Source organism: Myotis brandtii, unplaced genomic scaffold (assembly GCF_000412655.1).
Source record: "Myotis brandtii unplaced genomic scaffold, ASM41265v1 scaffold455, whole genome shotgun sequence".
NCBI lineage: Eukaryota > Metazoa > Chordata > Mammalia > Chiroptera > Vespertilionidae > Myotis > Myotis brandtii.
Genome location: NW_005367384.1, coordinates 1,832,102 through 1,855,720, shown reverse-complemented (window position 1 = coordinate 1,855,720; position 23,619 = coordinate 1,832,102). Strand labels below are relative to the sequence as shown.

Below are 23,619 nucleotides of genomic sequence, written 5' to 3'. Positions count from 1 at the left end.
GGATAAGGATACATATGTAATACCTTAATCAATAAAGAAAAAAAATTTTTTTAATTAAAAAAAAGAAAGAAAGCTGGAAGTAAAACAGCTCATGTGAGTTAGCTTCCAAAGACAGCTTTGGAATTCACATGAGCTTCGTTGCTATGTCCTGTGCAGGGGATGTGGAGCAAGTAAACATGCCATCATGCTTGCGTGAGGCACAATCCTGGGATTTCACGTCAGTTTTGTGACCAGGGATATTTTAAGAATGTAGTGTCATGACTTGCCAAAGACAGTACAGCAAATACTCAGGGTAGAATTAGAAACAGAGCTTTGGCAAATTGATCCCTAGAACTCAAGCTATTTTCAGGTGAGGGACAAGGATGACAAAAATGGCAAATTGTTCTTTAGTCCAAATAGGAATCATGGATAAGAACTGCTCTTAGAATCTCTGAAGAAGGTTTATCATTAAATATTGCCACAATAATGCTGTATAGCAAACCACAGTGGCTGAAAGCAACAATCATTTATTCTCACAGACATGCAGGTCAGGGCTTGGCTCTGCTGATCTCCACTGGGCTCCCTCATGTGCTAGGAGTAGGCGGGGGTTGGCTGATCTGGGCTGGCAGATCTGCTTTAGGCTGCAAGTCCGTTTGGGTCTGGGCCACATGTCTGTCATCCTCTTTAGACAGAGAGCTGGCCCACGTCTGCTCTTCTTACGGCTATAGCAGAGGCACAAGCAGAAAAGCAAAAACTCAAAGGCAGGCCTCCAAAGGCCTCCGAAGGCCTGGGCCGAGCACTGGCACTCTCATTCCACTGGCCCTGTGCTCCTCAACCATTTTTCGTTATTGTTCCCCTGAGCAGCCTTTTAATATATTTTTTCCCTGACTTGTCTCCCCCTCCCTATGAAATTCTTTAAAAATTTTTGCCATATTATTTTCTTTTTATTGTGCTAAATATATATAATATAAAACTTACCATTCTAACCATTTTGAAGTGTACAGTTAATTGACATTATGTATATTCACACTGTTGTGCAATCACCACCACCATCCATCTCCAGAACCTTTTCCTCTTCCCAAACTAAAACTCTGTACCCATTAACCACAAACTCCTCATTCCCTCCCACCCCCATCCATCAGCCCCTGGCAACCACCATTCTACTTTCTGTCCCTGTGAATTTGACTACTCCAACATCGCATGTCAGTGGAATCATACACTATTTATCCTTTTGTCACTGGCTTATTTCCCTTAGCACATGCCCTCAAGGTTCATCCATGTTAGAACCTGGGTGAAAATTTCTTAACTCTTTAAGTCGGAACAATATGTATATACCACATTTTGTTTATCCATTTATCAGTTGATGGACATTTGGGTTGTTTCCACCTTTTAGCTCTTTATTATGGATTATGCTGCTATGAACATGACTATACAAATATCTGTTTGAGTCTCTGCCTTCAATTTTTTCAGATTTGTACCCAGAAGTGGAATTTTTGGATCATAGGATAATTCTATGTTTAATTTTTTAAGGAACTACCATATTATCTTTTTAACTTTAATAATAAATTTTATTTAATATATCCAAAATACTATCATTTCAACATGTAATCAACATGAAGTCATTGATATTTTACATTATTTATTTTGTATTTTGAGATCCACTGATTATTTTACACTTACAACACATCTCAATTCAGACTAGCCATATATCAAGGGTTGAATAGGTACATGTGATATTCTTATAAATGGCTTATTTTCCCAATTTTTTTACAGTTTTATTAAGGTATAATTGAAGTATGAGGTTTTGGGGTTTTTTTTAAAGTTATTATTGAATTTATTGGAGTGACATTGGTTAATAAAATTATATAGGTTTTAGGAGTACAGTTGTATAATATGTCATCTGTATATTGTATAGATATACAGTCAAGTCTCTTTCCACCACTATTTATCCCCCCCTTTACCCTCACCTACCTCTCCCCACCCCCATAAATGGCATTTAAATTGAAATAGATTGTGAAGCGTCTTGCATTTGAAGTTTTATAGTAACAATTTTATTGCGATACAACTCACCATATAATTCACCCATTTAAAATATACACTTCAGAGCCCACAGGGGCGCAGGTTCTGGGGAGTACCATCCTGGAAAAAAATAAAAAATAAAAAATAAATAAATAAAATAAAATAAAATATACACTTCAAAAAAATAAGTAAAATAAAATATACACTTCAGTGGCTTTTAGCATATTTGTATATTATTCCCACTGAGAATGCCCAAAAACTCACATGGTCTAACCCAAAATCAAGGGGGGCTGGAACTATATTTCGCCCCTTTAGTGGGAGGAACTACAAAGTCACATGGAAGCCAGACCAGTGTGGCTCAGTGGTTGAGCGCTCAACCCATGAATCAGGAGGTCACTAGTTCAGTTACTGGGTTGCGGGTTCGATCCCTAGTATGGGGCATGCAGGAAGTAGCCGGTCAATGATGTTTCTCTCTGATCAGTGTTCCTATCTCTCTATCCTTTCCCTACCCCTCTCTCTAAAATATTGATAAAAACATCTTTTTTTAAAAAAAAAAAAAAGATAACCTGTTTAAAAAAAAAAGTCACATGGCAAAGAGAGTAATGACAGAGGGGGGAGAATTGGGGTAATAACACATAGGGTAAAAGAGACTGTAAGCTTGGTCTGATGAGGACAGCAGGGCTTCCCATGATTCTTCAGTCTCCATGGCAGGCCCACTGCATCTGGAACAGGCAACACCTTGGTGCCCTGGCTCAGGATGGCTGAGCTGCTTTTCTGACCCTTGCAGATCTTGGATGAGGTGGAAAAACGCCGAGGCATCTCTCCTGCCCTCGTACAGCCCCTCATGAGGAGTGTCATGGAAGCCCCTTTCCCAGCCTTGGGCAAAACCATCATTGTCAAGAACTTCCTGCCAGGAACGGGAACTGAGGTGAGTGGTCAGATTCCTTTCCTCTCCTGGGGGAGAGAGTGGCCCAGACAGCCAAGTCCGAGTGCTCTGAGGGGCTGGCCTTTGGTGGGCTGTCACGTTCGGTGGTGTCCTCTTGCCCCTCGGGTGTCATCAGTCCAGTGCATCCAGCCCAGGATTCCGGCCCAGAGAGCAACCCCCAGGACTGCGCCCTGGCAGCACATGTGTTTCTGTGCATGATGTTGGCCTTCTAGGTTAGGGACCTGCACAAACATTCTTGGTTTCTCAGTATAGCTCATTGCATTCTTTACTTTTTTTTTTTTTTTTTTTTTTTTTTTTTTTGTATTTTTATTGATTTTCAGAAAGGAAGGAAGAGGGAGAGAAACATCAATGATGAGAGTGAATCATTGGCTGCCTCCTGCATGCCCCCTACTGGGGATTGAGCCTGCAACCTGGACATGTGCCCTGACCGGGAATCAAACCCTGATCTCCTGATTCATAGGTTGACGCTCAACCACTGAGCCACGCCAGCCAGGCCCATTGCATTCTTGAATTGTATATGAACCTGTTCATGTTTTCAGTCTGCATCACCTCTGTAACTTGATTATGTAAAACATTACTTTTAGGGAAGACAAGCTCAGGGACTACTCCTTATTCACCCTAGACTCCGAGAGCGCTCCTGTCCTTGCTGGGCCGGCATTTGATGCAGGAGCTGGTTTGCATTCTTCCCATTCCCCTTATGTGGCTCTGGTACCTCAGGAGGCACATCTGTCTCAGACTTGGGTCTCTAGTTCCAAAGTCCCTGGCAGAACAAGTCACCTGTGGAGCCAGGGCGGAGGCGGGGAGGGGGAGGATGGGTCTGGGACATTCCGGAACAACCCAATTTCCCAGCATAGAGAAGAGCAGTCCCCTGTGGCTGGAGAAACATCCCACACCAGATGCAGGCGGCTTGGCCTTGGGGATGTTAGCACTAGTGAGCCCACTGCATGGACAGCCCTGAGCAGGCACTGTGCTGAGAGTGAAAACCAGTCTCTGCTCTGTGAAGGAGCCAGCTCCCTACAGAGAAAAAACATGCACATGAGTAGTGATCACGATGAGTTCAGGAACATAACAGCAAATACGGAATGAGAAGACACACACTCAACGTAAGCGCTGAAAGGCTCCACATCAGGGGGTTGGGATGAGGTTGGTCCTTTAAGAAAGTCCTTCTAGAGGAGGTGAGTCTGGAAAGTGCTGCTCGGACCTGCTGGTCCTTCTGAATGAGCCTGTGACTCCATACCTCCAGGCGATACTTCCTCCTGAGACCCACGCTCACCCGCTCACCCGCGGGGCTCTAAGGGACAGCACACAGTCAACAGCCAGAGAACTCTGTGGGGAGTCCAGGAGAGCCTCCGGCCACTTTGGGCCAAGGGCACTGCTTCCGCCATCCTCTCCCCACCTCCCTCCGAACTGTCCTCAGTCTCATGGTTGAGTGCGAGGCACGTGCTTCCCTTCCACACGTACCTGCCACCAGTGCCCTGGGTTCTTTCTTTTCCCCGATCCCTTTCGTTTTCCTTTCCCTTTACCCTGCCAGTGGGCCACCCTTGCAGAGGACGACTTGTTGCGTGAGCAGCCTGGCTGAGTAGGCGGGCCCTTCACGGCTGCTCCTGTTCCCTGGCAGGTGATTGAACTGTGCCGCCCGCTGGACTCCCGGCTCGAACATGTGGACTTTGAGTCCCTCTTCTCTTCTCTCAGCATCCGCCACCTGCTCTGTGTTTTTGCCTCCCTGCTTCTGGAAAGGAGGGTCATCTTCATCGCAGACAAGCTCAGGTACAACCTTGGCTACTTCTGATAAAGTGTTTGAATGGCAGGCAGTCTTGGACTGTCTGATGCCGGGGTGGGGGTAGGAGATGGCGTAGGATTTCAGAGGAAGTTCCTCTGGGGTGACAGTGGGAGTCAGTGGGCATCTAAGATGCAGGTTCGGAAGCACACGAGTGGTGTGAAACGAGGTAGGCCTGCACTGCTCTGCAACACTTACCTGGTATTGGGCCTACTTTTTACTCATTCTACTTTGTGTTGGGCACTCTACCATGTATGTGCTGGGGACAGGGGGAAAGGCCCAGAGCTGCCCTCAAGGAGCTCTCAGTACAGTGGGGCGACAGGGAAGAGAACAAACCACCCAGTAGTGCTGTGAGTGCTCGCTAGAGGGGTGCGTCCTGGAGATGGAGAGGGCACTCACTCCCAGCACAGGCGCGGTCCCTCTGAGCCTCAGACATAGTCCAGGCAAAAGCAGCTGCCTGTACAAGGACGAGGAGACAGGAGGCTGAGCACAAAGCAGTTCACTGTGGCTGAGCAGAGCCTTCTTCGCTCTGAACTGAGGGCACAGGAGCCTCAGTGGCAGCTGCAGCTCCAGACAGCCTGCGATGTGGGCCCGGCTGAGAGGGCCCGCCGGCCGGAAGCAGACGAGGCCAGCTGAGGAGTCCATCTGGAGAGAAGGCCATTTGCCAAAACACAAAAATTGAAGCACTGTGGTTCAGAGAGGAAATACGCCTCTCAACTCTGGAAAACAAAAGGGAGGAAGAAGAAAAGAGAAGGAATGGAAAGGACAAAGCACATGAATGTGGAGCTCATCAGTGGGCGTGGTGGGAGAAGGAATCCAGCCCCCCACCACCACGCCATCTGGTCACCTTGATGATGTTGCTTTTGGACGGCAGCCACTTGGCTCTCCCAGCCTGCTCCACCCTGTGTTCCAGTTCTTCACTCTCGATGTCACCGTTACTGTACTCCCTGGGCACTCCGTCAGCTCAGCTTGGGAAGCAGGCCTGCCTCTGAGCCTGCAGCTGGTGCTGGGCGCTGGGCAGCTCTCCAAGCTCCCTGGACCCTGGGGAATTCAGACCAGAGAGTTCTCAAGGTTGAGGCCCTGGAAGCCAAGGATGAGTAATAACCCTTCAGTGACCGGGATCAGGTTTCATCACACTCTAGTAACTGTCTGTGTTCTCTGGCAGCTGCGCTCAGTGCCCCACTGTCTCTAGTTGTACATTCTCAGGTTTGACTTTGGGGGTGGGGAAAGGATGATCTTAGAAAGGCCTAGACCTGTGCTCAGAAGTCGGGGCATGTTCTCTACCTCTCTTGTCGCTTTAACTGCATACTTCTGGGGGCTTTGGCTCAGCCTTCCTTTTGGGGGCTCTCCAACCTCAGTTGTGCCCCCTCCACTAACAAGCCAAGTCTGGCTCACCTGGAAGACATTGACATAGCTACTAATCAGAGCACAGAGACCCCACCAAAGAGCATCGTGTATGTGAGGTTACCGAGCAGGAAAGCCAGAACGCACCTTCTCTCCTCCGGGCTGCTCCACCTAAGGGGGTTCCTCCAGGAGGAATCAACAAACACCCAGCTCTTTCTGGTTTGTGGGAAAAGAGCTATAGCAAATCAAGGGTTCTTGGGTTAAGTCCTGACAATTAGGGCTTGGGAGGCAGTGGCTGGCTGCCAGTAGTTTGACCTGAAAAAATCTACAAAGAAAGCCTTCCACATAAGTTTGAGCTGGTGCTTTCATCCTTATCAGCTTGGCACAATTCTCTACCCTTTACACGTGCACCCCTTCCTGGCCCTGTTCAGCTAGCAGTGGAAGCAAGCGCCTCATTCTTCTGGTTTCCGTCCATAGCCCCAATCTTTTCAACACCATAGAGGAGTGCATGAGAACAGGGCATGCCACACACTCAGTGCATGGCCCTGTGACATCCCAGGGTGGACCTCAGCCTGATTTACGCCTGTAGTCACTGTTGCCAGCATCCTCCCCCTACCACACAATTTATTTACTCATCATTGTTAGTGAGTCTGCCCACTGCAAGAGGAAATAGCAGAGTTGTGGCAAATATTGTATGAGTTATAAAAGGGTTTTAAGTGGAGCCAAAAATCTATCAAATCTAGAATAACATTTTTGTTCCGTTTCATCTTTAGGATGGACATTGAGTGTTTCTTAAGCTGTGTCAAGCCAAAGTCTGACAGATGGAAAAGAAAGAATGTTGTTGTGATGGCTTGTTCTGTTGTCATAACAACCCAAATAAATATTTCCCTATACCCCTTTCTTCATTTCCCTAATGATAAACATTTTGGGTTTTTTTTAGTTTATTAATTTCAGTTCCCAAAGTTTTGTCTAACTCTATAGATGAGGCTGAATAATAAAGTCATAAGCTGCACATTAACAAATTTGTACAAAAGTTTTATATGGAACAGAGGTTTTTTCATTGTTTGTTTTTTATTCAAATACAAGTGAAAGTTTATTTAGAAAGTTACAGAGGTAGAAAAAGTGAGCCAGCTGGGCTGCATGGGCTCAGGAAACAAGTTACAGAGGCAAAAGGAGGACCCCTGGAGCTTAGGGGGGAGAGAGGGAGCAAAGGTACGCACCTTGAGGGAAGAAGAGGGGGAAAGGTGTGGGCTGCTCCAGAGAAAGAGAGAGAAGGGGAAAGGGTTTTCAATATTCAAGAAATTTACTTTTTATCTTTTTATAGTGCAGTAACACTAGAAGCAGAATGACAGGCTGCTAGCTAATGATATATCAAATCTTGACAAATACTGGAGTTTGAACCTTGGCCTTAACATATGGGTAACTACACAAATAAGTTCATATGTAGCTGTGCACCTTTGTCCTTTTGTGTGCCTCTTTTGGTTCATTTTTTTAAAATATATTTTTATTGATTTCAGAGAGGAAGAGATAGAAACATCAATGATGAGAGAGAATCCTTGATCGGCTGCCTCCGTGGGGGCTCAAGCCTGCAACCTGGGCATATGCCCCGACTGGGAATGGAACCATGACCTCCTGATTCATAGGTCAACACTCAACCACTAAGCCATGTTGGCCAGGCCTTTTGGTTCATTTTTAATCAGTATCTGTAAGCCTAAATGGGGTCCCATGTCCTGTCTAGAATCAGCTGTGCCCGGCAATGTTTGCCATCTCAGAGAAAGGTTGGGTTTGTAAGCAAGCCCTCTCCAAGCACGTGAGTTTGCCCAAGCAGAGTTTGAAAGTGAGTAGCTTCCGTCTTGGTGGTCTGGCATCCAAAAGTGAGCCAGCTGGACTGCATGGGCTCAGGAAACAAGTTACAAAGATGAAAAGAGGACCCCTGGAGTGGCTGACAGTCTTAGGGATACATACAGGGTGGGCAAAAGTAGGTTTACAGTTGTGAGTACGTGAAACAGAGTTAATAAAACTATTGTAACAATCATAACCGGGATTCCATACGAACAACTATAAACCTACTTTTGCCCACTCCTGCACATTTGCAGGCTTGATCCTCATGGGGGGCATTCGGGAGGTGGCCAATCACTGATTCTCTCTCATCATTGATGTGTCTATCTCTCCCTCTCCCTTCCTCTCTGAAATCAATAAAAATATATTTTTAGCCCTGACTGGTTTGGCTCAGTGGATAGAGCGTCGGCCTGCGGACTGAAGGGTCCCAGGTTCAATTCCGGTCAAGGGCATGTACCTTGGTTGCGGGCGCGTCCCCAGTGGGGGGTGTGCAGGAGGCAGCTGATCAGTGTTTCTCTCTCATCGATGTTTCTACCTCTCTATCCCTCTCCCTTCCTCTCTGTGAAAAATCAATAAAATATATTTAAAAATATATATATATTTTTTAAATGCAATTTTAGTGATACAGTAGCATCAGTCTGATTAAATATTAAGTATTAACTACCTGTTTTTGCCTGTGAATGCCAAGAAGACAACATTTGAAGCAATATTTAGAGAATAGCATAGTCACAGATTATTGTCCTCTACCCCAAACCCATCCTAACAGAACCTTGGGCTAGACACTTAATCCAGTTCTCTCCGAGTCAGGTCCCTCCCAGGGTGTGCTGGCTTTGTGTTGTCTTTTGGGGGTTTACTGTGGCAGCTCAAATCCTCTCCAACACTTTCATCTCTTAGTTCCTCAGAGTGAGATGTCACCGTTGCTCTTTGGTCCTGTCTTTGCTTATGAGCCCTAGAAGTCTTGGTTCTTTCCAATTACAGCTATTGCCTGCTCCTCGTTCTCTATCGCTGTGTAGTTTATAGACATTAAATCTGGAAGGACATCAGAAGTTATCTAGTCCCCTTTCCTTATTTAACAGAAGAGGAATCTGAGGCCTGGAGAAGTTAAGGGCTTTACCTGAGATCGCACAGTTTTCTTGAGGTCCAGCCTGTGTTCTTTTTAAACGCAGTGACACATTACTTCAGGGTTTGAAAGTACAGCCATGGAAATGTGGCAGCCACTGCATGGTGACGCCCACCCCCCGCTAGGTCTCACCAGGCACCAGGCCAGACCACAGTCTACCTGTCACTCCTGTTCCTGGCAGTGATGCACTGGTAGGAGAGATGCTCTGCTTGGGATACTAAAGAATACTGACGGGCTCATCCTTCAAACTCCTGGGGTGTCTGTCTAGCTCAGGAAACTCAGCATTTACTCTTCTGGTGGCATCCTAGGTGAGTGGGAAGGCAGTGAGCATAGTAACCCACGTATGGCACAGGACTGGGCAGCACCAGAACTGAAGCGCCCTCTGCAGGAGAATGTTAGCACTCACAAGTGCATCCCGATGCCTGTGAACTCATGCTTCAGCATTCTGGGACCTGAACCTCACCTGCGCCCAGCTTTGCCCTAGGCCATGGTCGGCAAACTGCAACTCGAGAGCCACATGCGGCTCTTTGGCCCCTTGAGTGTGGCTCTTCCTAAGCCTTAGGAGTACCCTAATTAAGTTTATAACAATGTACCTACCTATATAGTTTAAGTTTAAAAAATTTGGCTCTCAAAAGAAATTTCAGTCGTAGTACTGTTGATATTTGGCTCTGTTGAGAGTTTGCCGACCATGGCCCTAGTGGGTTTGGCTCAGTGAATAGAGCATCAGCCCATGGACTGAAGGGTTCCGGGTTCAATGCTGGTCAAGGGCATGTACCTCGGTTGCAGGCTCAATCGTGCCGGAGGCAACCAATCCATGTGTCTCTCTCACATTGATGTTTCTCTCTCTCTGTCTCGGCCCCTCCCTTCCACTCTCTCTAAAAATCAAGGGGAAAATATTATCAGGTGAGGATTAAAAACAAAAACAAAAACAAAAAAACTTTTGCCCAGCTTTTAACCCTGGGTCCCAGCCAAACTCCCACTGGGCATCTCCTCCCTCCCTCACTTCTATACAAATTGTTCACAGCTTTGTCACTGGTGTTCCTTTCCTCCACCCCCACTATAATATGAGTCAGCTGCCGGGCTCTCTTCCTGGGCCTTCTCTCAGCAGCACTGCCTCTCCTCCACCCAGCAGATGCTCGGTGAGGCTGTGTGGCAAGCGTGCTTGGAGTCACCTGAGCATCCCCAGAACCAGAGACTATTCTTCGCACATTCACCACCCACACCCCCACACCCCCGAAGGCTCCTATGGCCTTCACAAGTCAGGGAATAATTTCGTTAGCATTTGCAGCAGAGATGGAGAAAAACACTTCAGCTACACTTAAAATAGTCCCTCTTTTCTCCTCTACCACTTATTTTTGCGGAAAGGCTACCACTAACTGATTATTTGCAGAATTTGACCTTTCCTTCTAGTGTTTCCAGAGGCATTTTTTAAGAGAAGAATGATGTGGGCTTGAGAGCAAGAGGAACGAGCCGCTCCTCAGTCTGTCATGTTCCTGCTGCCCTGCCTCCTGCACCAGCCAGCAGGGTGCTCATGCTAACCAGCTGTGGAAACGCTTGGGTGTAGCTGCAACAGGGACCATTTAAAAAACAAACAAAAACCACTCGCTAGGAAAAATAGTCAATAGTGGCAACACCTACCTCCCTGTCCAGCAGGTTACCCAGTTGAGTTGTCATCATTTGTCCCCTCGCAGTTGAATACCATTATCCTTTAGCTCACTGCATTCCAGTTACTTGAATGAATTTTCTCTTTCCGTACATTTATTCCCCCGCCCTATGTCACTGGTGTTGCTTATCATTGTTTTAAAAACTGGTTCCAACCGCCTTTGTCATCCAGTTGGCTCATACTGCTGCTGAACCAGGGTCTCCTCACCCTCTGGGGGCCTGCCCAGCTCTGCAGGGCAGCGTGAGCTTCTACCAGGAGACAGCACAGCGCGTGCTGTGGCAGCAGAGAGAAGGGAGCAACCGATTATACTTCCTCCTTCTAGGGATGAGGCACAAGAAAGCGAAAGGGAGTGAGGGGTGGGGGGCGGGGCGGGGGGCAAGGGTGTTGAACAGATGTGTTTTTTACTGCAGTGATTGAGAAAAAGTCAAAGGCTTCTGGCTCCATTCTTCTTGCTGTATCTCTTTCGTCTGCTCCAGTCTGGCGGACTCTTCTATCTTCCTTCTCCCCCCACCCTCCCCCACTGAACTCAGAGGTGACTTGCACCCGTTTTGGCCTCAGGGACTTTAGTTATAAAGTTCAAAAGAAAATGAACTCTATCTCTAAGATTACTCCCAGGTCAAAAGTTCTGTGATTCTGTACCTTCCCTGGAATCAAAAGTGCTTGAACCACAACTCTGAAATGTAAAAGGACTCTTAAACATGAGTTCTGTGTTTTTATTCTTTTAGTGAATTGACGAAAGTAATAGTTTCAAAGACTGGAGATGTAGACCACAGATGACAGGGTCTACTACCTAAACTGTCACATGATCCACTTCTTTCTCCAAGTAATATTTAGGAACTTATAACAAATGTGCTATAAAAAGAGATGGGTTTCATACAAAATGCTTCTTCATTCAGGGAATTCTTGTTTACTAGTAAAGTCTTTTAAGGGACTTCCTCTAGTCACTTGGAAATGAAAGCTAACATCCCAGTAAGACATGTAACATATCAAAGTTCCAACTCAACCATTGCTCTTTACCTGTCTCCACCCCCCAGTTCGCTGGTCCAAATCATTGGTTTCCTTTAACTGCAGACTACCATGAGAAATACATTTTACATTCAGACCCAGTACATGCAACACACACATGTACACAGATCATGTACTAGTACAACTGAAAACATACAGCAGACTCTTTTTTTTTAAACTCTTAGTTTTATTCTATTCTTTTTGTTGTTGTTTTTAATGCTAATTATAACCTATTAAAAGTATTTTAGGACTCTAAAATGGGCTGCAAAATATAGTCTGAAAAGGCAGCTCTAGACACAACTATGTTGTTTAGATTTTAACTTCCTAGGTTTTTGTTGTTGTTTTTAATCCTGACCCGAGGATATGGAGAGAAAAAGAGAGAGAGATAAATCGGTTGCCTTCTGTATGGGCCTGGACCGGGGATCCAAGCCACAACCCAGCTCTGTGCCCTGACAGGAATCGAACCAGCAACCTTTCAGGGCACAGGATGACGCTCCAACCACCCGAGCTACTCCAGCTGGGCTAGCCTCCTAGTTTTCTAAGTCAGGACCTCACAACTATAGTACATCAACAGACAAACTTTGTGGACTGATCACACACCAACACAGATCAGCCCTAAAATCAAAAAACCTTAGAACAAAGTAAATGCTACACATTCAGTGACCTATAGAGCAAGGAAATTAAACACAAATGCTAAGCAATTCACTATAAGTATTTAACATTCTTGACCCTCTGGGAGAAAGCAGTGCCTTTGGGGGAAAAGTTTTTCTGCTTGAGAGCAAATTCTCGAAAGACAGAAGTCACTTCACCCCAAGCTGGTGGCTGAATTATTAATAGTCTCTCCTTGGCATAAGTCCTAACTAAATTGTTCTGTCTCGCTCTTACTCAGCTAATAAAGAAGGTATTACCATATAGTGATTTGAAGGAAACTGGCGTAGCATCTTTCTTATTTTGGGGGTGATCATTCGAAAGAAAAGACAAGGACTAAATACCGTTGAAACATGTGGATGCTATGCTACTAAGCGGTATGTCCTGACTCCAGTAACTATTATGAGAATGATTGTTTGCCAAGACAGGGGACAGGAACGTTAGGAGACTCACACTGGTACATGCACAGATTCAGCATTGCCCTTATTAACTTCAGGCCCCAGTGTGGGTGGGTGAAAAGAGGACTAATGTGTACTTTAGGATGTTTCAGGGGGGTGCTGGATTCAGAGAAACTTGCTTGGAAGTTTATGAATACTTTTTATTGTGGTAAAATATACATAACATACAGTATATCATTTTAATCATTTTTACACACTCAATTCAGTGGCATTAAGTACATTCACAATGTTTGCAACTGTCACTACTACCCATTTCTAGAGCCTTTTCTTCATCTCAAACTGAAACTTTGGACCCATTAACCCCTCATTCCCCACTCCCCTAACCCTGGTAACTTCTCTTCCACTCCCTATCTCTATGTATCTGCCCATCCAAAGTCCTCCGGTGTAATGGAATCGTACAATATTTGTCTTTTCCTCTCTGGCTCGTTTCACTTGCTAGCCAGTATCTTTTAATCACCTCTTTTCTCCTGAAGCCAGCACTAAGTGACTTTGTTCATGAGCTCAGGAAGGTTTATGACAATGAGATTATAGCTGCCTGGCATCATGGGGACTAGTAAAGGAGCAGCCATGTGTCCAGAACTCAGCTTCCTCGCAACTTCCCCTACACGGAGCGCAGCCAAGAACCAGGGCAAAGGCTGGGAGGTGCCCACGCCCTGAAGAGGACACAGTGCACTCAAGGGGAGCCCACTGGACCCTCACTTTTATTTTATTCTTACATTACACCAACTTCTCACGAGCTCCTGGAGACAGCATACTAGGGTAAGAGGAGAGGGGAGCTGCTGCAGCAGGCTCACCGCAATGAGGAGTGATTGCAAGGAAAAGAGAAAGCCAGCTCTCACTCACCTCAGACGGCCACAGTCATCACTGTCTTCGCACAGTAGAACTGATTCCAAAGGATCGTCCCAAATAATCCACCCATTCACTGGATAAACTGAGAGTGGATCCAGGCACTGTGCAAAGTGTGTGGAGAGTGGTTAGGAAGGCTCGGCACTTGCCAACAAAAGGCTACAACATGGTCATTATTCTTTATGTACATCTAAGGCAAATATCAAATCCTATATAATAAAGAGCTAATATGCTAATTAGACCAGATGGCGGAACGACCTTCCAGAACAACCAGTGGGTGGGGGGCAGGGCCGCGGGGCCACGAGGCAGCCGGGGCTGTGAGGGCTACGCTTGCACGAATTTCGTGCATCAGGCCAATAGTATGTATATAGTAGAGAGAGAGAGAGAGAGAGACTCCCAGTATTTCCCTTATGTTGGTATATCTTGAAGTTTGGAATTCTAGGCAAGGGTAACTAGACCTGAGCTTCACTTTTACAAAACAGAATCATTTGGAGCTGGCTGCTGCCACGCGAATACCCAGGGAGTTACCCATTCCCCTGACTGGCTGAGAGGATGTGTGGGAGAGAACAGGAAAAGGCCCCTGTTAGAATATTAATAGAATATTAAACGTCTTCAGGAGAAGCGTGAGCGTCCTGAGAAGAGAGGCTTTAGTCCTCTGGGTTTGGTCTTGAACGGCGGGGGGGGGGTAGCAGTGAATGGGGCTCACGTGTGAAGGCACACTTACAAAAATTGGCCAGAGCATTAACTTTGTCCCTCTGGCCATGTCTCAGAGCCTCGAGGAAGCTGCACTTGCCTGGAATAGCCTGTGTCAGGCTCTGTTACATTGACACACCTAGTATGTGCAGGATGCCTTTTCAACGTGCCTTGGGAGGTGTGCAAGCGTTTCTCTCTGGGCCCTCCCTGAACCCACCCCTCCCGCCCTTCTCTCCCGCTGCAGCACGCTGTCCAAGTGCTGCCACGCAATGGTGGCCATCACCTACCCCTTCACCTGGCAGCACACCTACATCCCCGTGCTGCCGCCAGCCATGGTCGACATCGTGTGCTCCCCAACGCCCTTCCTCATCGGGCTGCTCACCAGCTCACTGCCGCTGCTCAGGGAGCTGCCCCTGGAAGAGGTGAGCTCCTGGGATGTCCTGTGCCCTCCCGTGGGGGGCAGAGGGCAGAGGGCAGAGGGAGGTGCTCCCTAGGGGATGTCTCTGTTCCCTTCCCATGGGGGACAGAGGGAGGTGCTGCCTAAGGCTGTGTGACAAGCAGTGTCAGGGGAGCAGGGGACCCCACAGCTTTATTTATGAGATAGCCACTCCCCCCAAGTCTGCAAATAGGTCCTTTATCATATCAGTAAAAACGCAACTGCCAAAATGTTCTTAATGATCAAGTTCCGGTTTTCAGGGGTGCATCCAGGTGTGGAGTCTTACTTGGCGGGTCTGTGGTTATTGAATCCCAGCCCCTTCCTCTAAATCAGTGGTTCTCAACCTTGGCTGCACATTAGAATTACCTGGGAATCTTTTTAAAATCCCGATTTCTGGGCCTCATCCTCCGGAAATTCTGTTTCTTTGTTATGGGGTGGGGCCACAACATTAGTAACAAAGAAACAGAATTTCCGGAGGATGAGGCCCAGAAATTGGGATTTTAAAAAGATTCCCAGGTGATTCTAATGTGCAGCCAAGGTTGAGAACCACTGCTCTAAATAGTGTCTGAGAACTCCCAGCCACCAGAGAGGGAACAGCGGGCACTAAATGATACCACTCTCTCCTGAACCCCTGGGGAACACCTGCCCTGAAAGTTAAACTGGGTCCCCAGATGTGGCTCCTCTAATTGCCCAGGTGGTCCTAAAATCGCATTAATATTAACCAGGTGTGGGTTCGTGAGCTGCAAGAAGTTTGGATGCCCTATGATCCCTAACATGGCTCGGTTCAGTCCTATAGGGTGTTTGAGAAGGAAGGAAAAGCCCCTTCAGCCCTGGGCGGGGTCCTGGGATGTTAGAGCCCATATTCCAGCTCTCTGTGGAAACCCGGTGGCCATCAGGCCCCACTCTTCCTCCCTCGTGTGCTGAGGCCTGAGTGAAGGTCGCGCTCGCTCTCAGGGCCCTGCAAGCAAAGGCCCGGCACCTGCGTCGCCCTGGTTCTGGTCCTGGGTCTCAGCCCGCTCTGGGGACAGAGGGGAAGGTGCTTTATCCGAAAGCCTGACTAAGGAAAGCCCAGCAGCTGGATTTGCTCTCCAGCTGGATCCACGGCTCTGGGTTTCTCCCTCCTCTCCCATTAAGAGAAATGACAGGGCCAGTTGGGTATCTGAGAGAAAGGAGAGAGAGCCCTGGGTTGCAGAGACAGTCAAGTGGAAGGGGCACAAGTGGGGCCTCTAGCCTCTTCCCCACCCCAGTAAGCCATGCACTGAAAGCAGCCTGAGAGGCTCTGCCTTAGCCAGTCGGGAGCAGGGCAGGGAGTCCAGCCATGGCACACACATGTTCCAGCCTGCGGTTGCAGTGTTGAAAGCATGGGATTCAGAAAAGCCCTTGCTCCCCACCTCCCTTCTTCATCACTTGTGGCCACAGTGGCAATGTCAGGAAACCACAAATGGCCCACTCCACCCCACCCCCACTGCCTCTTTGGTGCCAAGACAGAAAAAGGCTAAGAGCCCATCGCTATATCCCAGAAGCCCTGGTGACAATAATAGTTCCTTTTCCTCATCTTGCAGGTCCTTGTAGTCGACCTCGTCAACAATCGGTTCCTCAGACAGGTGAGTGAGAACGCCAGCTTCAACCCGCTGCTCGCTCTCTTTTTACCTCTCTGGTGTTTGGGGCTCAGCTTTCCAGCTCTGCGAAGGCTCCTGGGTGGGCCTGGGCATTCCCAATTCCCAGCCAGAACTGGACTGAGGAGAAGCCAGAAGGCAGGGGCCAAAGAGGGGGGGTTTAGCAAAGGATTGATCCCCATGTCTTCTGTCACAAAATGGTTTTCTAACAATTAGAATCTTTGCATAGGTTTGCCTATAGACTCTTGTCTTTTTCAACATGCTTTTAAAAAATATTTGAGAACAAAGTTTATGATATAATATTAAGTGGGAAAAATTAGGATGCAAAATCATATGCATTTTTTACGTGTTTTTTTAAAAAAGGAGAAAGAGAATATATATATTCTAAACAACTTGGAAAGGAAAACTCACCAAAACATTAATGCTGATTGTGGGAGAATGAAAGGGAGACAGATTATGAGTGACTTTAAATTGTTTTCAAACTTTCATGTATTTTCTATAATGATTATAAACTACTTTCATTATTATAAAAAGTAATACACAATTATTTTCTCACTTATCATTTGCCAGAGAGGTCTAACTCCTACCAGCTCTCCTACAAAGAACATTACAGGCAGGCTTTAGGGGTATTCTATTGCATTGCTTTTAAACTTGGAGCTGCCACCCTAGGAAGTTCTGTCTGTTGTGGTAATGCCATTTTCTATCCTTAGTTCCACTCACTTTTATTCCCAAAGGCCCTCAGGGAGGCCCTTCCCCGGGGCTCTCCTACGCTGAGACCCAGATAATAAAGCCAGCTTTTTGTTTATATGTTTGTTTTTATTTGAGAGAGAGAGACATTGATTTGTTGTTCCACTTATTTATGAATTCATTGGTTGATTCTTGTATGTGCCCTGACCGGGGATCAAAACCGTAACCTTGGGGTATCAGGACAAAGGTCTCACCAACTGAGCTCCCAGCCAGGGCCGTAAAACCAGCTTTGATCCACTGGTCATCTGCCCTGGCCACGTGCCCTGATCAGCACCAGCCACCCTACAGGGTAGGGCAGTGGGAAACAGTTGTTGTGTAGCCACTAAGTTCCAAGCTTTTTCACAAGGTAATTGTATTGTACTTAATATTGTTCCCAAGCTTTATAAAATATTGTTGAGATATACATAAGCGTAAGGTGTACAGCATGATGGTTTGATATGTATATATATTGTACAGTGATTACCAGAATAAGTTTAGTTAACACGGCCATCACCTCACATAACTACCTTTGTGTGTGTGTGTAGTGATTAACATTTAAGATCGACTCTCAATAACTTTCAAGTATGTAATACAACATTGTTAACTTAGTCACCATGCTGTACCTTAGAGCCCCAGAACTTATTCATCTTAGAGCTTGGACCAACATTTCCCCCAATACCAGCATCTAGCAGTCACCATTCTACTCTCTTTCTAATAAGTTTTGGGTTTTTTTTAGATTCCAAATATCAGTGAGAACATACACTATTTGTCTTTCTCTATCTGATTTATTTCTCTTAGCATAATACCCTCCAGTTTCATCCATGTTGTTGCAAAAGGTAGGATTTTCTTCTTTTTATGGCTAAATAATATTCCTCTTTGTGTGTGTACACGTGTATCTGTGTCTGTGTGTATGTGTGACGTTTTCTTTACCTGTTCATCCATTGATGAACACTTAGGTTGTTTCCACGTCTTGGCTGTTGTGAATAATGCTGCAGTGAATATGGATACAGTTACCTCTTCAACATAGTGATTTCATTTCCTGATGTTTCCATCTCTCCCTCTCTCTCAAATCAATTTTTTAAAAAATATATTAAAAAGAGATTATGCTTTCTCCAGTGAGTATTCTTGGCTCCCTTGTGAACTATCAATTGACCATATATGTGTGGACTTATTTTTGGACTATTGATTCTGTTTCACTGGTTTATATGTCTGTTTTTTATGCCAGTACCATATTGTGTGTTTTTTTTATTTATTTCTATTTTTTAACTTATCTTTATTGTTGAAAATATTACAGATGTCCCCTTCCCCTCCCCCCCCCATTGACCCACTTCACACACCCCCATACCTACCACACTATTGTTTGTGTCCATGGATTATGCATATATGCATATAAGTTATTTGGTTAATTTCTTCCCATGCCACCACCCACCCCCTTTCCCACTGAGATTTGACAGTCTGTTCCATGCTTCCATGTCTCTGGACCTGTTTTGTTCATCAGGTTATTTTGTTCATTAGATTCCACATATAAGCGAGATCATGTGATATTTGTCCTTCTCTGACTGGCTTACCAGTACCGTACAGTTTTGATTACTTTGTTAAAGTTGGAAATCAGGAATTGTGATGCCTCTAACTTTGTTATTCTTTCTCAAAATTGCTTAGTCTTATTTGGACTCTTGTATTTCCCTATAAATTTTAGAATTGTCTTTTCTATTTCTGTGAAAAATGCCATTGGCATTTTGATAGGGATTACATCGACTCTGTAGCTCACTTTGCGTAGTATGGGCATTTTAACATTAATTCTTCCAATCCATGAACACAGGATATCTTTTCATTTACTTGTATCTTCAGTTTCCTTCATCAATGTCCTGCCCATTGCACTTAATCTTCACAATGAGGTAGATATTGACAAATGGGGAAACTGAGGCTCACACAGCTTGTAAGAAGTGGAATCAAGACTCAAACCTCAGACCCCTGTTGTTCCTTCCACTAGACGAGTGGTTCTCAACCTTCTGGCCCTTTAAATACAGTTCCTCATGCTGTGACCCAACCATAAAATTATTTTCGTTGCTACTTCATAACTGTAATGTTGCTGTTATGAATCGTAATGTAAATATCTGATATGCAGGATGGTCTTAGGCGACCCCTGTGAAAGGGTCGTTCGACCGCCAAAGAGGTCGCGACCCACAGGTTGAGAACTGCTGGACTAGACTGAGCTGTGCCGGCCTGCCGGGCAGTGCACCCATGTGTCCTGCTGGCCGGGCACGGCACCACCTCCAGAAGCAGGGCGATGGCCCACCTGTCCTTTCTGCCTTACAGATGGACGACGAGGACTCCATCCTGCCACGGAAGCTTCAGGTGGCCCTGGAACACATTCTGGAGCAGAGAAATGACCTGGCCAGTGACCAGGATGAAGGGCCCCCCGACTGCAAGCACGGTAAGTGCTCAGCCCCTCCAGACTGCATCTCGCTCCATCGTTAGTCAGGGAGCAAATGGGCAATGGCCAAGCACTCCACTTGACATTGAGTTAAGTAAGAAAATAGGCAAGAGAGGGATGCAAGGAGAAAAACTGAGTGCTCAACCTTCTCATCTGGATGATCTCATTTTAACAATGAACTGGGAAAAGTTCTCTCACTTCCCCCATTTGGCCCTAAAATATCTGTTTAAAGGAGGGAAAGAGCCCTGACCAAGAGTATGTACCTGGGTTGCAGGTTTAATTCCGGGCCCCTGTCAGGGTGCGTGTGGGAGGCAATCAATCACATCGATGTTTCTCTCTCTCTCTCTCTCTCTCTCTCTCTCTCTCTCTCTCTGTGTGTGTGTTCACTCTACCTAAAAAAAAAATCTACGGAAAATATATGCTCTGGTGAGGATTAACAACAACAAAAAATAAGGAAAATAAAAATAATAAAAGGGAGGGAAAGAAATAATTTAATACCTTTGGGTAACCTTTTTATGGATCAGTAGGATTTTTCCTCAAGAGAGCTAGAAGTTGCTTGTATTACCAGTTTGCTTGTCTCAGAGGCTCTGACCCTCACCCGCTGGCCCTTCCTCTTGCTCAGGCCCTGAGTCCAGCCCCTTGAACCAGGTGGTGTCTGAAGCCTTTGTCCGCTTCTTCGTGGAGATCGTGGGCCATTACTCCTTGTTCCTGACGGTGGGCGACCGTGAGGAGAGGACCCTGCAGCGAGAGGCCTTCCGCAAAGCCGTCTCCTCCAAGAGCCTGCGCCGCTTCCTGGAGGTTTTCATGGAGACCCAGATGTTCCGGGGCTTCATCCAGGAGCGAGAGCTGCGTCGACAGGATGCCAAAGGTCAGAGGGCATCTTCCCTGCATCTTCCCTGAGACAGATGGAGGTGCCCGGGCAGACGGGAGGAGCTCTCAGCCACCTCTGGAGAATGTTCACTTTTGCACGTCTGAGCTTCTGAAACTACCCTGACGCCTGTCTCCTCAGACAGCTCTTCCCCACCACTAGCCTGTCCCAGAGCACTTTCCGGGTTCTGGTGACAGTTCTCCATTTGTTCCGTTCTTTCCAACTCGAGGAAACTCTCGTGGACACCCTTCCTTCCTCTATCTCTGTGGTTCCTTTGTCCTTTCCCACAGGCCTCCTCTCGTCCCTTCTGCCCCCCTTTCCTGCCCCTCTCCACCGTGGAGCAGGCAGGAGCCACCTGGGATGGGATAGAGGAGAGAATGGCCCACACCCTCTGCTGAGCCTGCCTGGCTGGGAGCTTGTGGGTCATCCATTCTCCTCCCTCACTCTCTCTCTTCCTGGAGTTCATCTCTCCTACCTTCTCCTTGTCCCTGTCAGCTGGGTCCATCACACTTCCTGGGTTGGAGGAGGGGGAGGGGGAAGGGGAGAGGGAGGTGTGAGAAAAGAGGATGACCAGTGACCAGGATTCCTGTCTCTTTCTTATGTCATCTTAAGCCCTTTTGGGGATCTGACAACTGGAAATGTTGGGAAAGGCTGTCACAGATGGGAGTTAGACCTGAGTAGGGGCGAGGTGCTCACCACCGAGGAGTGGCCGAGCAGCGGCCAGGGAGGGTCCCGGGGGAGCTGCTGGCCCAGGCCTCGGTGTCCTCTGGTGCCGTGATGGCACAGACTGAGTTAAGGAACGAAACCATTCCCAGAGCTCCTTGCAAAGTAAAGACAGAGGCTGCCACGCTTCCGGCAGTTCTGATGGGTGGTATCTGAAGAGACAAAATGTTGATCTGATGAAGGGACCTGTTAAAGAGAAGGCCTGCTGGGTACACATACTGGTAGGTACCTGTTTACAGACCACGATTTGATAGAGAGGTCCAGACAGCAAAGCTTAAAAGCAGTACGGAAGGAGCCCACTGTCCACGAGGACCAGAGAGAAATGAAAACAGTACCTGAGGCTCAGACCCGGGCTGAGCACTGAGGGCCCTGAGAGGTGGCCTGCCCAGCCTTCCTGAGGTCACAGGTGGCAAACAGATTCATTCCCAGGAGGCCTTCTTTCTGGGAGAACACGAGGAAAAGGGAAACTCTAGGAGTTCCTGAGAGCCATGACCATCTGGTTCATCTTGAAACCGCGTGCCTGGCACAGTGGAGACACTTGGAAGGTGTTTGTTGAGTAAAACTAGGATTTCGTGTGGGAGCTGGCTTTACAGCTTTCCAAAGACAGTTATTGCACAAAGTTGGGCAATTATAGGGGTCATAAAAACTCTTATAAACCTATGATTCAGAGCATGTTTATAGGAGCAGCTCATCTCAGAAGCAAGTTCCTCTTTTCTGTGGCAGTAAGGAAATGGGTATGGTTAGAAGTGCCCAGAGAGGGAACTATACTGACTGGGATATCTCTTGTCAACAGGTCTGTTTGAGGTCCGAGCCCAAGAGTACCTGGAGACACTCCCCAGTGGAGAGCACAGTGGTGTCAACAAGTTCCTGAAGGGACTAGGTAAGGCCAAGGGTCTCGGTCCCCATCACCAGCCTCTGGTCCGTGGCTCCTGGCCAGTTCCTCCACTGGAGCCAGCTCCGAAATAACACAGAGCTCTCTGGACTGTGCTGGGCAGGCTAAGTCGGCATTGTAGCCTCCTGTTCCAGTCTGACTCCAAAGTATAAACAGAGGACACAGAGGCCCCTCCCTGCTCTCCTGGCTCCTGGGCTGTCTCACTACCTTCGGTCACTGTCATCTCCCTCACTCCTGAGTCTTCTGGGCACTGAGCTTAGGAAGCAGGGTGAGCGGAAGCAGGCAGGGTGTCTGGCAGCACAGAGCTGGCCCAGCCTCCCAGTGCCCTGCGAAGTGGAAATGTAAAAGTGAGAGGACTCCGGCTCACTCAGGAACAAGGCCCTGCTGGGAAAAGGATGAAGAGGAAATCACCAAAGAGGAAGGAGGCCCTGGCTGGGTGGCTCAGTTGGTTAGAGCGTCGTCCCGATAGCCACAAAAGAGGAACAGGGCGCAGGCCCCAGTGAGGAGGAGCTGTGCGGTGAGGACCACACGGGCACCTGTGGCGGGGCCTGCTTGTCCCTCACAGATGGCCACTTGGGGTGGGACGTCCCACTCACCGCACCGCTGGGAGTTTCCTCACTTGGCTCCTCGGGGACCCGTTACATTCAGAGATTCCAACTTACCATTTCAGAAGCCATGTCTGCAGCTCTTCCTTGAGTCCGAGGAAGATCCCTTTTCCTTGGGGAGGTGCAGAGGCTGCGAGGCACAGAGTGAGGCTCCCTCCTGGCTGGCGCGGGAGGCACGGTTGGCCACACTGCAGCTGGGAAGAAAGGGGAAGATTTAACTCAACCTCCTTTCTCTCCTGGTGAAATGCTCCCATTTTCTTTTTTTAGGCAATAAAATGAAGTTTCTCCACAAGAAATAACCCTCAGCCTGGACTCGAAGGAAAAGTTCCTCCCAGAGCAACCACGTGTTTAAAGACAGTCCTGGTGGTCTTTCTGGAACGTCGTCCCCGGTCATCCCAGCTCTGCTGGGTCAAGGCCAGGGTGGATTCTGGCCGCTACTGGGTTGTCCCCAGGCCCCGGGGTTCCAGAGCTGCCCGGCAGGTGCTGCTGCTTCAGAACACCCCGGAAAGGGGACCTGAGACCAGGCCTGTTGCCGACATTCAGATGGATTGTTTTGGTTGCTGGTTTGGGGATTTTTAATTTTTTTAAATCTTAGATATTAAAAAAAAGAAAAATGTTTGGGCTTTCTTTTTATTATGCCAGGGCTAAGAAAACTATCCTGCCCTGTGTCATCTTTCCCTGGCTCACCCTGCCTGGCATTCCTCCTCTAGGCCCAAATGAGGACAAATGCGGGTGTTAGGGAGATGCTGTGGTGACCCCTACAGACGCTGGACTCAAAGGTTCAGGGCAGAGCCCTCGGGGAAAGGATTGGCCCTTCTGTGGAGGAGTCGGATCTGGGCTCCAAGGATTTTGACTTCCCGGGAGAAGCTGCACCCAGAGTGGCCAGTGATGCCACCTGGTGGCCGAGGCCATTGCTGTTGGGCCTCCAACTCCTCTCCCAAAGGGGCCTGACTTCTGGGCCGCCCGCCTCTTCTCTTTTCTC

General features: G+C 47.4%; 1 protein-coding gene across 5 annotated transcripts in view; it reads left to right on the top strand.

Moving 5' to 3' along the window:
• Positions 1-23,253, top strand: part of DENND2A (DENN/MADD domain containing 2A) — a 136,018-nt gene extending 112,765 nt beyond the window's left edge. For 4 of the 5 annotated variants that reach the window (XM_005875013.2, XM_005875010.2, XM_005875011.2 and 1 more), the window contains 8 exons: positions 2,786-2,926; positions 4,563-4,711; positions 14,582-14,759; positions 16,336-16,377; positions 19,432-19,549; positions 20,172-20,417; positions 21,934-22,020; positions 22,905-23,253. In XM_005875013.2, the coding sequence (XP_005875075.1) occupies positions 2,786-2,926; positions 4,563-4,711; positions 14,582-14,759; positions 16,336-16,377; positions 19,432-19,549; positions 20,172-20,417; positions 21,934-22,020; positions 22,905-22,936 (993 nt within the window). In that variant the 3' untranslated portion in view covers positions 22,937-23,253. Of the gene's footprint in view, positions 1-2,785; positions 2,927-4,562; positions 4,712-14,581; positions 14,760-16,335; positions 16,378-17,913; positions 17,952-19,431; positions 19,550-20,171; positions 20,418-21,933; positions 22,021-22,904 lie in introns of those variants that run through there. The other variant, XM_014546731.1, reaches the window with a different exon arrangement.
• The last annotated feature ends 366 nt before the right edge of the window (positions 23,254-23,619 follow it).